At 38.1% G+C, this 13,855-nt stretch overlaps 1 protein-coding gene across 1 annotated transcript in view; it reads left to right on the forward strand.

The window, feature by feature from the left end:
• Window positions 1-10,094, forward strand: part of LOC311061639 (uncharacterized protein) — a gene marked incomplete at its 5' end in the record, with an annotated part of 278,554 nt that extends 268,460 nt beyond the window's left edge. The window contains 9 exons of the mRNA XM_084080330.1: window positions 4,623-5,057; window positions 5,475-5,738; window positions 5,885-6,136; window positions 6,258-6,506; window positions 6,677-6,931; window positions 7,088-7,396; window positions 7,580-7,849; window positions 7,953-8,036; window positions 8,575-10,094. Coding sequence (XP_083936456.1) covers window positions 4,623-5,057; window positions 5,475-5,738; window positions 5,885-6,136; window positions 6,258-6,506; window positions 6,677-6,931; window positions 7,088-7,396; window positions 7,580-7,849; window positions 7,953-8,036; window positions 8,575-8,641 — 2,185 coding nt within the window. The 3' untranslated portion in view covers window positions 8,642-10,094. The remainder of the gene's footprint in view (window positions 1-4,622; window positions 5,058-5,474; window positions 5,739-5,884; window positions 6,137-6,257; window positions 6,507-6,676; window positions 6,932-7,087; window positions 7,397-7,579; window positions 7,850-7,952; window positions 8,037-8,574) is intronic.
• Between the last annotated feature and the right edge of the window lie 3,761 nt (window positions 10,095-13,855).

The raw sequence follows: 13,855 nt of genomic DNA on the forward strand, positions 1-13,855 counted from the left end.
GTTTTTTTCCGAACTTTTTTTTTTTTCAGATTTTTTTTTTTTCCAAAATTTTTTTTTTTCCAAATTTTTTTTTTTCCAATAATTGTTTTTTTCCAAAAAAAAATTTTTTCCAATTTTTTTTTTTTTCCAACATTTTTTTTTTTCCAAAAATTTTTTTTTCCAAATTTTTTTTCCAATTTTTTTTTTTTTTCAACATTTTTTTTTTTCCAAAAATTTTTTTTTCCAAATTTTTTTTTCCCTAACTTTTTTTTTTCAGATTTTTTTTTCTTTCCAAATTCAAACCTTTAGAACTTTTAGAACCTTTAGAACCTTTCAAACCTTTCAAACCTTTCAAACCTTTCAAACCTTTAGAACCTTTAGAACTTTTCAAACCTTTCAAACCTTTAGAACCTTTCAAACCTTTAGAACCTTTCAAACCTTTAGAACTCTTAGAACCTTTAGAACCTTTCAAACCTTTAGAACCTTTAGAACCTTTCAAACCTTTAGAACCTTTCAAACCTTTCAAACCTTTCAAACCTTTCAAACCTTTAGAACCTTTAGAACCTTTCAAACCTTTCAAACCCTTCAAACCCTTCAAACCTTTCAAACTTTTCAAACACTTTTATAACACTACTAACACTATCAATACTCAATACCTGCAACATTCTTAGCGATCCCACACTGTTTCTTCAGGAACAGTACTTTCTAGTTGTGGGATCGCTAAAGCGATCACACTAATGTTATTGTGCATATTTATTATTATTATATATTTATTCCGCCCGTTTTTTGGCACCTAACTAGTCCTTCATACTTTTAGCTACAAACTCCGTTCCAACTCTTAAACGTTCGGCCTACTCAGGACATGTCGGCTTACATTCAAATTTTTGAAATAATTTGTACTTTTAGAGATATTGCACTTTTTACTTCTAAAAAAAGCCCATTCATTTCAATGGGGAAATTCATACTTTTAGCTAGAAACTCCGTTCCAACTCTATAACGTTCAGCCTACTTAGGACATATTGGCTACCATTTGAATTTTTGAAATAATTTGTACTTTTAGAGATATTTCACTTTTTACTGCTAAAACAATCCCATTCATTTCAATGGAGAAATGCTATTTAGCCACAGTGGAGCCTAGCAACTGCTTATTATACCCTAACAACACCATATTAGAGCCTAGCAACCACCTATTATACCCTAGCAACCACCTATTACACCCTAGCAACCACCGTTTTACCCTAGCAACCACCTTTTGTACCCTAGCAACCACCCGTTTTACCCCAGCAACCACCTGTTTTACCCTAGCAACCACCAATTAGACACTAGCAACCACCTCTTAGACCCTAGCAACCGCTTATTAGGCCCTAGCAACCACCTGTTTTACCCTAGCAACCACCTGTTTTACCCTAGCAACCACCTATTAGACCCTAGCAACCGCCTATTAGACCCTAGCAACCGCCTATTAGAACCTAGCTATCACTGTTTTACCCTAAAAAATACATTTTACACTATTCAACACTATAAAAACTTTTAACACTAATACTTTAACACCTTTCAAACCTTTCACACCTTTCAAACCTTTAGAACCTTTCAAACCTTTAGAACTTTTAGAACCTTTAGAACCTTTCAAACCTTTAGAACCTTTAGAACCTTTCAAACCATTCAAACCTTTAGAACCTTTCAAACCTTTAGAACCTTTCAAACCTTTAGAACCTTTCAAACCTTTCAAACCTTTCAAACCTTTCAAACTTTTCAAACCCTTCAAACCCTTTAAACCTTTCAAACCTTTCAAACCTTTCAAACCTATAACACTACTAACACTATCAATACTCAATACCTGCAACATTCTTAGCGATCCCACACTGTTTCTTCAGGAACAGTACTTTGTAGTGATTATTATTATCATAATTATATATATAATTACATCATAATGGTAATAATGTTCTACTCCACTACAGCTCAGAGGCACATCTTGTACTTTTACTCCACTACAATTATTTGAAAACTTTAGTTACTAGTTACTTTGCAGATACAGAATATCTTTTCATATTGTTTAGATTAGCTTCAATTATACTTTTACTCCACTACAATTAGGCTATTTGAAAACTTTAGTTACTAGTTATATATATAGTTAAGAATTCAATTTCATTTGACAATGCTTCATGTCTCACTGTTTTCTCAGGGCAAAACGCATGCAGTAACATTTTCATAGACCTGCCTGCTTGTTTCTCTCTCAAGATTTGGCAACCCGTCAACTTTCACTTTCATTGCAAAGCAGCGGAAAAAGAATAGACCTACAAGCATACAGCTTGTCACGCAGCAACTGTTTTGTGCTTGTAGATCAGATATTTTGCGCAGGATTGGTCACATGTGGAAACATACCAACGTGTTCACGTGTTGCGCTGTTGTCAGCGACGTAAAAGTGATGATAGAAGGTTCAAGGAGACGCTTTACTTACGCTTAGGCATAATAGGCAAATAATGTGAATAGTATTATTATGAATAATACTAATATTGGTTTGTCAAGAGATATCCATGTGTTTTGGACAATGGAGATAGTCACGTAATTAGACAGTGGCTTCAGCCTTCATAGGCTCCATGTTTCACTGAAGAGTTTAATGTGACGCTACAGATTGCGCTGTTTTATACGCTTTTTTAAATAAAGATTTTACATACAGAATCTGCAGTTATTACATTTTGTAATACTATTTTATATATATATATATATATATATATATATATATATATATATATATATATATATATACTATATTACTATTTTATAATGTTTGTGTCTGCCTACAACAACAACATTATGTGGGTTCACTGACTGAGCAGAGTGCAATTGAGATGTTAATGGCTATTTAGAAGACAATGGAACCCCCCACGGTTTGGGGGAGAAGCTGTGAGCTGGTCTGGAGCACAGAGGTGAGACAGTAGCCAATAGGATAGCCTTATTTGGGGATCAAAATGATCGTATTTCAGGCTGTGTAGGTATAAATGAAACCTCAGTCATGCTAGTGTTAAAGGAGATAAATATAATTTTGTATTCTATTATAAAGAATTATAATAAAATGAGAGAAAGAGATTATTTAACGTCTTAACCACATGAGCCCCATATCATACTTTGTCTTATTACCATGTCATGTGTCACATAATGTTATGAGCTGGTAGATTGGCTTTTTTTACAATTTATTTTTACTTTTTTAATTTTATTTATTTCATTATGTGTTTTTGGAACATGTTCACCTATAGTGACATGCCAAAAATAGGGAAGCTAGGTTGAATGTGGTTAATACAAAGAGCTGTGCAGCATATCCATGAAAGAATCAAAAAGCAGAGAGAACAAGAGAAAGTATGCTATATCATCACTGTCAGGTGGAAACCTTGTATGTCCAAAACCGTTACTTTTCAGGAAATGAAACAAGAACCTGTGTTCCAATGGATCCAATGTAGTTATTACTTAGTCACAAGCTCTTGATAATACTTTTCATTGGTTCAATATTTATAAAATCCACAGACACACGTAACCACTTTCAACCTCGCTTAACATTTTTGGCATGTCAATATAGGTGACAATTATCATATTTATTTATTTTTAAAGGGAAATTGAAAAAAGAAAATGGCAGATCTACTCAACACACCATTATGTGTTGTGAGCTTGTGGCAGGGGCGGACTGGCCATTTGGCATACCGGGCATGGGCCGCTGGGTCAGTGGGCCGCTGGGTCGCTTGCTCCCGTTTTAGGATTATACGGTCATTTCCGGGTCGCGCGGCCCAATTATAAGTTACGTTTATGTTTGGGCTGGGATGCCTTCCAGCAGTGGCCTCAGTGCAGCTGCAGAGTTCATGTGCAACCTAGGTGGTGGCCTATACTTTACATAGGGTTGCTGGGCTGACGCGTTTTTTTTTCGGGACCAAAATGCCAGTGCTGAATTTTGGTCCCAGTCCGGCCCTGGCTTGTGGATCGGCTATTTTGTTTGCTACTTTTTCATGACACTACGCTGAACTGTAAATTTGGCATTAATATATGAAAAAACAAAATAAATGCATGGAGATACAAGTCTTCTGCAGTGGCAACATTCTATGCACGATACTAACAATCATAAGAATACAATCTTATAATACATGAATCACTCAGATATTATGATCTCCGTAAAACTATAGGTGTAAGCATTAATCACTGCTGAGTTGTTATGCCATTGTTATCAGGACAGCAGTGCTTTGGTCTTTTCCCAGGACAATGGTTACACTAACACTAGACCACAAAGTACAGAGAAAAAAAAAAGAAGTTTAAGCATTAACCCATTAAGACCTGAGGCCCATTCTACAAATGCCTTCTAAATCAGTAGTTCTCACACTTTAAAGATATTACAATAATGTTAAAAAATAGCAGACGTACAAGCTCGCAGCGCGGCACAAAGTGACGCACTGTGAGCTTGTAGATCTACTATTTTTGAATAGCCACCGCAAAAATCAAAAATGACTTGGCTTTCCTGGTTTTAATGGATTAAGACATATTAGTAATGTACATTTTCTGATTCCTTCATTTTGATGGATACACTGTCCAGCGTCCATAATCTTTTGGTTCTGTTTATGATAAGAGATCAGCATTTCATGTTGGTTTCATTTGATCTGTTGCAGTGTTCAAGGTGAAGGGAGAGAAACATCAGTACAAACCAAGTTGCTGGGGAAGCTCATCTGTGAAGCAGCAGAACGGGAAGAAGAAAAAGGAGAGAAGATTCTGGAACAGTTGTCTTCTGTGTGTAATTACAAAACATTCCCCTTTATTGGCCAAGAATACGAGCAGTATCAAAGTGATCTACTACTGGACCTATACTCCCATGTGAAGAACTATGAGACTCAAACAGGCAGAAGTGTTCTTCCAGCATTAAAACCAGTTTACCAGTCAGCTCCTGCAGTCTGGTACATAGACCTCTATGAGAGAAAGGCCTCCCTCCTCCTAGAGCTGCTGAAACTCCAACCAGAGAAGAAACCAGTAGAGCTGACAGGCTGGTCATATGAAGAGAGTGAAGTGAGGATCTTCCTTCAGTGTCTACCCTACATCTCACAACTCAGGTTAATATGTTTTTAATGTTTTTAATCTAGCTTTTCCTTCCTTTTTTTTTAAAGATAATGAGGTAGGCTATCATTATTTTTTTCTGATGTATAAATAGTGAATCTTTATTTGTAATTCTCATGACTTCATCCCATGATCTCAATGATATCGTATCTTGGTTATTTTATATAATATATAGTAAAGTATAGCTTTAGTGATACAATATATCCTAATCACTTTAAAGTTAGATGCAACATGTAGTCAGTGATGAATGTAATTTCACATTTTAGGCATTTTTCAGCAATATACAAAGGTAATAATAATGAACATGATTTAAAGTCAGGCTTTAAAGCCACAATGTAAAGCCATGTACTACAATGTCTCTGTTCCAATATTGCTAAGCTAATACTTTCCTCCATAACTCACACATGTTTCAGATGTGATCCAGGATTCTTCCAGCAGACGTGTCAATCCATCACTGTTAGATCCAGAGAGGAGGTGGAACAGCTGGTCTCTCTCCTCCGTCTCCTTGACTTCACCCTGGTGCTGAAAGGACCGTTATTTTCAAACACCTGCAAGTCTGTGGGGAAAGTTCTGAAACTCTGTGGCTCTAGTGTGGATCTGGTCCTCACACCCAGCAAGATCTCTCTGAAAGGAGTCTCACTTCTTTTTAGACATGTATCACGAATCCAAAGGCTAGGGTATGCTTTGTTTTTGTAGATTATGTAAAGATCTTGGCTACTATTCATAAAACCAAAATGTTATTTTGGCTCTGAATCAAATGATGTAGTTAGGACGAGGAGTGTTCATAATTAAAAGCATGTGTTTCCTTTTCTTTGATTTTCAGGCTGTCTGAAAGCATGGTACTGCTGCTATTTCGATTGGTAAGAATGAGACGTTTCCACCGTCCAGTGGCTATTGCAGATCTTTCTCTTCTAAAGACCACTCCACAGTCAGAGAGAATATTGTCCAGGGTTGTTAGTAATGTGGCATCCCTGCTGAGACACTGGCCAGCCAGATGTTTGGACCTGACCAAGTCCAACATCCATTCATACCTCCTCTTTCCACTGTTGAGTCACCATGATCAACTGACAATCAAGTAAGTCTGTTGGTTTGGTTGAGCCATAAAAGATGTCTGTGTTAATACATAAAAAAAACTTAACCAACCTTCAATCTAATTCATTAATTTGTCTGTATACTCTGATCCATAATTTCACCAGACTGTGTCCAGAGGTTCTGCAGGAGCTAGCTGGTGTTGTGTTTACAGCTCAGGATGAAGACTTGACAAAGTCTTTCCTGGAGAAGGTTGGTGGGGATCTGACCTCCTGCTCTCTAGACTGGGAGGTTCTTCTCTATCTGCTACAGCAGTCATCAGCCCAGACGATCACTGTGGACTTGAAGAAAAACAGGATTCCAGAGAAGAGCATCATAGGTCTTTTACCCTTTCTGAACAGAGTTTTATTTAAAGGGTGAGTTGAAAATGATCTCTCAATGTATTTGTTTTTCTTTTTTTCTAAATGTATTGTAGACTATTATTTGTGATGGGGGGGGGGACTCTAATGTTCAGTACATCTTACACAGTTAGATTGTTATTACTGTCATCTTAATTCAGCATACTAACAGTAATCCATGTTTGCAGACCCAGTCCCAGCTTTACATTGTGTGCCATCAGAGAGACATGCCGTTCCAGTGACTGTGTGCCCAGTTTACTGAGGTCATTAGACTACGCAGTCAACCTGAACAACAGAGAGATGGACACAGTGGACTGTGATGCTCTGCTCTTCACCCTCAAACACTGTGACAAAGTGACAGGACTCAGCCTTTTGTGGACCTCCATACCACGAGAAGCAATTAAAAGCATCCTGTACTCTCTGGACAAAGTCTCTCATCTCAGGTAAGATGGATGTAGCCAATTATTGTGAATAAACCGTGTAAATATAAAGATTATTAATACATTATCCTAAATGTTTTGAATGGCTATGTATATGTTATTAAAAGTTGATCAATGAAGTGATGATGAAATGTGTTATGTTATATATCCTCATACCAGTGTTGACAGGAGTCTGCTGCTGACGCTCATCCACTGCTGCACTACATGTGAAACACAGCAGGGGGCAGCAGCAGCTCTACTCAGAGCTCTGCAGTACAGACTGGATCTGTCCTGTTCCTCCTGTGTGGACCTGTCAGAGCAACAGCAGGTAGAGGCTCTGTCTCTGACTGTCACACACTGCAGGGACATCTCTACTGTCCTGAGACACAGCAGCAGCAGCCTGGACACACAGCTCATCCTATCAGACTGTGAGGTAGAGGACAGTGGACTGGACCTGTTGTTCCCTGTCCTCAACAGAGTCCGTCTGAGGTGAGAATGGAAACACTTTGCTGCCTGCTGTTGCTTTTTCATCACTGCATGGTCTTACTATGTGTTGACTTGCCACAATGATAATAGATAATAATAAATAGTTATCAATTTAAGAAGAAACAGGTTTCCAACCACATTGATCTGTCTCAGTGCCCTGCTCATAGCTGTGTATTTCTTCTCCAGATGCAGCAAATCCCTTCTTCTCCAGCTCCTATCTCTGGTCTCTGTGGGCAGTGAAAGGAACACAGTGATGCGAGCAGGTTACTTGGCTGCAGCCTTTGGTGGAGATCTGGACCTCAGTGAGACCAGACTAGATCAGAAGGCCTGTAGATGTTTGGCCCTGGTTCTGGAACACTCTGAGGGACTGACAGAACTGGACCTCAGTCACTGTCAACTCACTGACCAGCTACTAGAGACTCTGATCCCCCACCTGCACAAAGCACAAGTCCTGGAGTGAGTATATAGAATGGAGTGGTGTGCATATGTGTGTGTATAATTGTGACCATGAGGTACTAATCTATTCCTTTGTCCCTTTCTCTTCCTTGTGTTGTTGTAGTCTGAGTCACAATCAGCTCACTGATGCTCTGACGGACAGAATACTCCAGCTGCTCGCCATCAATACCTCCATCCAAACTGTGCGGTGAGTGAAGTGAACTTTGAATGTGTGCATTATTAATAGGCCTGTCACAATAATTATATAATCGCCTAATCACAATTATTTGAGATAATTGCCATTAGTTTTGTATAATCGTCATAATTGTTTTCATGTTGAAAAAAATGCAAAAATGGCAGATCTACAAGCTTAAAATTCGGTGCGTTGTACGCTTGTCAGCTATGCCATTTTTTAAAGTATTAAACTGTAAAAATTAAATAGTATAGTAAATAGTAATTTAATAGTTTGGTTCTGTGTTGAAAATTAATAGTTAATTTTCAGATCTGCCCAGTGCAATTTTTGATTACGAAGCCTAAAAGGCAAACATAAAACATATTCATATGTTCCAATGCTCAATGCCAAAATCGCAACTATTTGTATGACAATTAATGGTCAACTTAAATGTTGTAATTGTGACAGCCCTAATTATTAATAGAAGAACGTATTTTAATCAATAATTACCATGATTTACTACACACATCATACCGGTTGAAGTCAAATGTTCCATCCTTTGATGTCTTTCCAGACTCAACAACAACTGCTTCCAGGACAAAACCCCCTTCCTGAAAGACAAACACTTTGAAATGTGGTGAACCAATCAACAGCAGGCTTTGGTTCAAGTAGAGCAAGTAGACAATGTGTCAAGATAAAAAAAAAGAGTCGGCTGTGTTTAATTGGTCAAAATTGAAAGTTTTCATCTGAAATAGTCAAACTTGTGTCGATTATGAGCCTACATTTTATTTATGGCCACTAAGAATTATTAGTTGTATCAACACACTTTGTATTTCTGGTGATTGTGGCTTTTGTTTTATTTTTGTCCTCATTGAAATGGTACAATGTGAAGTCGTTCTCAAATATATTCCATTTACTTGTATAAGTTGTATATTATACAGTTTTACTGTTAATTTAAATTGTCAATAGATGTATATAAAACCATTAGTTACAAATGTTGCTTGGTTCTGGCAACTCATCAGGAGACTGTCTCTCAATGTCATTTAAAGCAGAATTCTGTAATATCTTTTATAACAAGACCTATTATCTGTGAATGACACTGTTGTACGAACAATATTTCTGTTGTTAGTGTCATAAGCACATTCAAACAGAACGTGAATATTACACACCGATAAAGCTATGTAAGTATTATTGACATATGACATGATTTTCATTTTGAAAAAGGTTGATGCTTCTGAGCTTCTGCACCGTGAATAAAAACACCAACCTGCATGAATGAGACATCTATATGAATAGTTTTGATGTGAAATATTCACCGGCAAGTATTTTGCATTTTCTGATCGCTTTTTCGGGGGGAGAAAAATAGTTGACATTACATTTTTTTGAACAGAGATTAATTTTGTGATTATTTAAACCACACAGTGACACGTAAACAGGGGCTTTAATCATACAGTGGTACAGTGTACAATAGAGCTGCACGATGCAATGTACAGTATATAGTCTTTCTGCCTCAGGATTGCTGCTAACATAGAACCCAGAAAATGAAAAGCCTGCTGCAGTGGTTCTCACACTTTTTAATTTCAAGGACCCTCATAACCCTGAGAGTGTACAAATGGATCCAAATGGAGCTGTAAGGGTCCATTTGGTTCCATTTGTACACTCTCTGAGTTACAGACCTGCAAGGATTCATTTAGAATATACCATTCATTGCAGTTCAAGCAGTCTTTTGTGATATGTACTGTATATTGTGAATGTTGATGATATTGCGATGACGATACATTTTTGATATATTGTGCAATAGTCGACAAACCGGCATAAACTTGTGTGCTGCTGACTAGAACTACAGGGTTTGATGTTGTTTTATGTGTTTTTTTGTTTTTCTTCAAATGTTGTACAGTATAAATGCAATGGGAAGAATTGCACATTTCTGCTGTAGAGCAAAGATTACCTCGACAATGAAGTTGCACTGTGACTCGTGGACAGTCAATAATGCAACAACAGCGACTTCATTCATTTTAATGTTCAACATGGTATCTTCGTTCATTCCGTTTTTACTGCCTTTTTCACACATTTCAATAAAACTGGAGCTAAAGACTTTTGCGTTTTTCATTGAATAATCCTTAAAATCACAAGATGTCCCTGTGATATTGTTTCATCATGTATTCTATTAAGTAAACATAATTTCCATTTTTGTATCCTTGATACTTATACTCCACTACATCTCAAAGGCAAATATTTGACTTTAACTCCATTATTTGACAGCTATAGTTATAGTTTCTATTTGCAGATCTAGATTATGAATACAAAACATAAATGTTTTCTCCAGCTCTTAAGTAAATAGAAAATACATTCTCAGGTGTGTCACCAATTTCATCCAATCAGGAGAGAGTATCCATCTATCATTTTGAATTTGATCATATTCCAATTGGTCTGCTCATTTATTTATTTATTTAATCACTTCCCATGTCACTTGTTTGTATGAGATCTCTCTCCTGATTGGATGAAATTGGTATCCCAACCTGAAAATAGATTTTCGGTTTACTAAAGAGCTGGAGAAACAGGGATATCCCTGTTACTAAACAAACACAATGGTTCTCAAAGTTGGGACCAGGGACCCTCAGGGTTTAGAGCAGCGGTGTCAAACTCGCGGCCCGCGGGCGTTTTGCGGCCCACGGAAAGGTCCATGGCGGCCCAGGAAATACTTTTAAAAATAGTAAATTGATACTACTTCTAACAGACATAGATTCGGAGTTTACATTGCCTTGCTCTCCCCCACTCGCTGCTACTTGGCTGCAGCAAGTACCTTTGATGGCCCGCTTTGTCTCTCCCCAGCTGTGGAATGTTGTGGCTGATTGGCTCGTTAAAGGGTTAGTTCAGATTTTTTTAGTATTTTCTGTAGGAACTACTTACCATTAATGTAGTGGTTGCAAAGCTATTAATTGATTGCCCGAGTCCCGTGGTCAGAGTTATGGTCCGTCCCTCTAAACTTTAGAGGGAGTTCCAAACGGACCTTTACCGGTAGTAATTCTTAAGAGTGTACAAATGGAACCAAATATTTCTCATTTGGTTCCATTTGTACACTCAGGGTTATGGGGGTCCTTGGAGAAAAAAATAAGCTATGAATACTATCAGAAACCAGATCTAGTTAACACTTATTGTAAGAGATATGTTTTCTGGTATGCAATTACTATACATCAAGGTTTAGGCCAAGGCTGGCCAGGTACTTAAATGAGCTGTCAATCTAGCACAGGTGTTGTTGATTGGGAAGAGGCAAACAGTTTCTGACTGTCTGTGCTCATGCTGTGCTTGTGCTTTCTGTGCTGTTCTGTGTTCAGATTAAGTTTGGACTGCATTTGTATGCCAAAAGTGACACACAATTGGAGTAACAGAGGGGGGGGGGCGGGGTTAGGAAGAGAGAAAGAAAAGTTCCACATTTGTCTTTGGATACTCGGTTACTGTGTAGTGCTGGTGTCCCACTAGAGCCTCTAGAGCAGTAGTTCTCAAACTTGTTCAAGTCAATTGAACCCCAAATGTATATGTATTTGGCTAAGGACATCTGAAAATATTGTGTGGCAAGGACCCCATGCAAGGTTTGTGTTGTTAATGTTTCAATATATTACACATTTCTCACATTTTTCAAAGATTTTTGAAAATAGATCTACAAGCTCACAATGCATCACAATATGACACATTGTGAGCTTGTAGATCGGCTAATAGCCGATGCAGCGTAGGCTACTAATAGTCTATATAGGGTTAAAGTGGTTACATTGATTTTGATGACATATTAACCCATTTTGCTGCAGGCGACCCCTGGAACCCCCTCAAGGACCTCTGGGGGTCCCCACATTGAGAACCACTGTCCTAATTGAGGGACCCCCATCAAACACACACACACACACACACACACACACACACACACACACACACACACACACACACACACACACACACACACACACACACACACACACACACACACACACACACACACACACACACACACACACACACACACACACACACACACACACACACACACACACACACAGAGAGAGAGAGTCAGACAGACGCATTCCAGCATCGTCAGTGGACCTGCGCTCCACTCCGGACTACTGGGGCAGTGTTGCCATGTCGGCTTATTATAAGCGACTTTGGGCTTCTTTTTATGTAAAGTTGCTTATAAAAATTGGGCTTAGGCTTGTTTCTGAATGTTTTAATTATTATTTAAACCAGTGGTTCTCAAATATTTTCATGACAATGTTTTGTGCCAGGGTTAATTTGTGTTGTTAGAAGTTTCAAAAAACATTCCACATTTTACTGCAAGAGTTTTTGAAAATAGCAGATCTACAAGCTCACAACGCGTCGCATCGCGACGCGTTGTGAGCTTGTAGAACGGCTATTTTCAAATAGCCGATGCATATATAGGTTTTAAAGTGCTCATATCATGTGGCCTAAAAAGTTGCTTCTTCTGGTCTTGTTTTTCTATCTAGACCACCTGGTTGCTTATATCTCACACAGAACCTGGCAACGCTGCTACAGAGGGCGCCACAGAGCGCTCGTTTCTCTGCTCTAGGATGTCAGTGCATGATGATGATGATGATGCTGCCGTCCATGAAGGACCATGAAGGACCACACCCAGCAGCATCCATGGACATAAAATAAAGCCCGCTGTCTTCTGTCATTTATACATGTTTTAATTATTGACACCGCAGGCAAAAACAAGCATCAACATGGCTGAGATCACCAACTTGAAGCCGGCATATGGTGAGTAGAGGCTGTATTTATAAAATTATTTTTAAAATATTTTTAAAAAATGAGTAGGCTATAGGCTGTATTTATAAAAAATATTTAAAAAATATTTAAATGTATGTATTTTATGAGTAGCCTTTCTATGGGCTGTTTTTTTTTTTTTTTTAAATGACCCATGGCTATAATAATAATAGCCCACCATCATCACTCGATCGTGTATATTTTATGATGCTCATCCAACTGTGATTGCGTCTATTCTATTAATATGCCTCCAGATTTAGTGTATAGTTTAGATATGAGGTGCTCTACATTAATGTATAGGTTATTATGCTACAATGTGGCGCTCGCTAAAGGAGTAAAGGACAGTCATCCATGTGATGATAAGCTATATCCATCCATCTCTAGCCTATTTTTATGGATATTATTATTAAATACAAAGCGATGCATGTTTAATCACTTAAAAATGACTAACGTTAGTGTTGGCGATCACCTTAAACGATTCCCTAAAAGGTTTTGATATTGAGACATAAGTATAGAATCAAATAAAAGCCTAAAATAGGCTACATAACAGTAAAGAAGCAGGCTAATAAAATGCGCATCGCAGCTGTAGGCTATATAAGTCAGTAAACGTTGGATGTATTATCATCATCATTGTATAGGTTATGATTATACATATTGTGTATCATGTTATGAATACAGTATGTTATGTTATGCTGTGTCAGCCTGCAGGGCCATAACAACGCTTCCATTCTGGAGGCGACACAACGCTTTCTGTTACGTAATGCCTTAACTCCGTAGCAAAGGACAGATCTACAAGCTGCAAGGTCTAGAAGCTGTCAAGCTGTGTGAGTGTGTCTATGGTCGGCGAGCGACGCAGTTGCGTGATCGTGAGATTTGTGTGGTAGCCTGTAGCTACAGATCCCCTTGTCTGAGGCTAATTTGGTTCTGGTCCAAACGACGAAGTGTGTGTGCGTGTATGTGTACGTGTGTGTGTGTGTCTCATCCCACCCACAGTCTATTGTTGTGGAGTTTTTGTCAGGGAGCCAGAACAGAACACAGAACCAACACTGACGCTGCAAACAGGATCTGAATGAATGAATGTCCTT

The sequence above is a fragment of the Gymnoscopelus microlampas genome, assembly GCF_963454915.1.
Source record: "Gymnoscopelus microlampas genome assembly, chromosome: 15".
Taxonomy (NCBI): domain Eukaryota; kingdom Metazoa; phylum Chordata; class Actinopteri; order Myctophiformes; family Myctophidae; genus Gymnoscopelus; species Gymnoscopelus microlampas.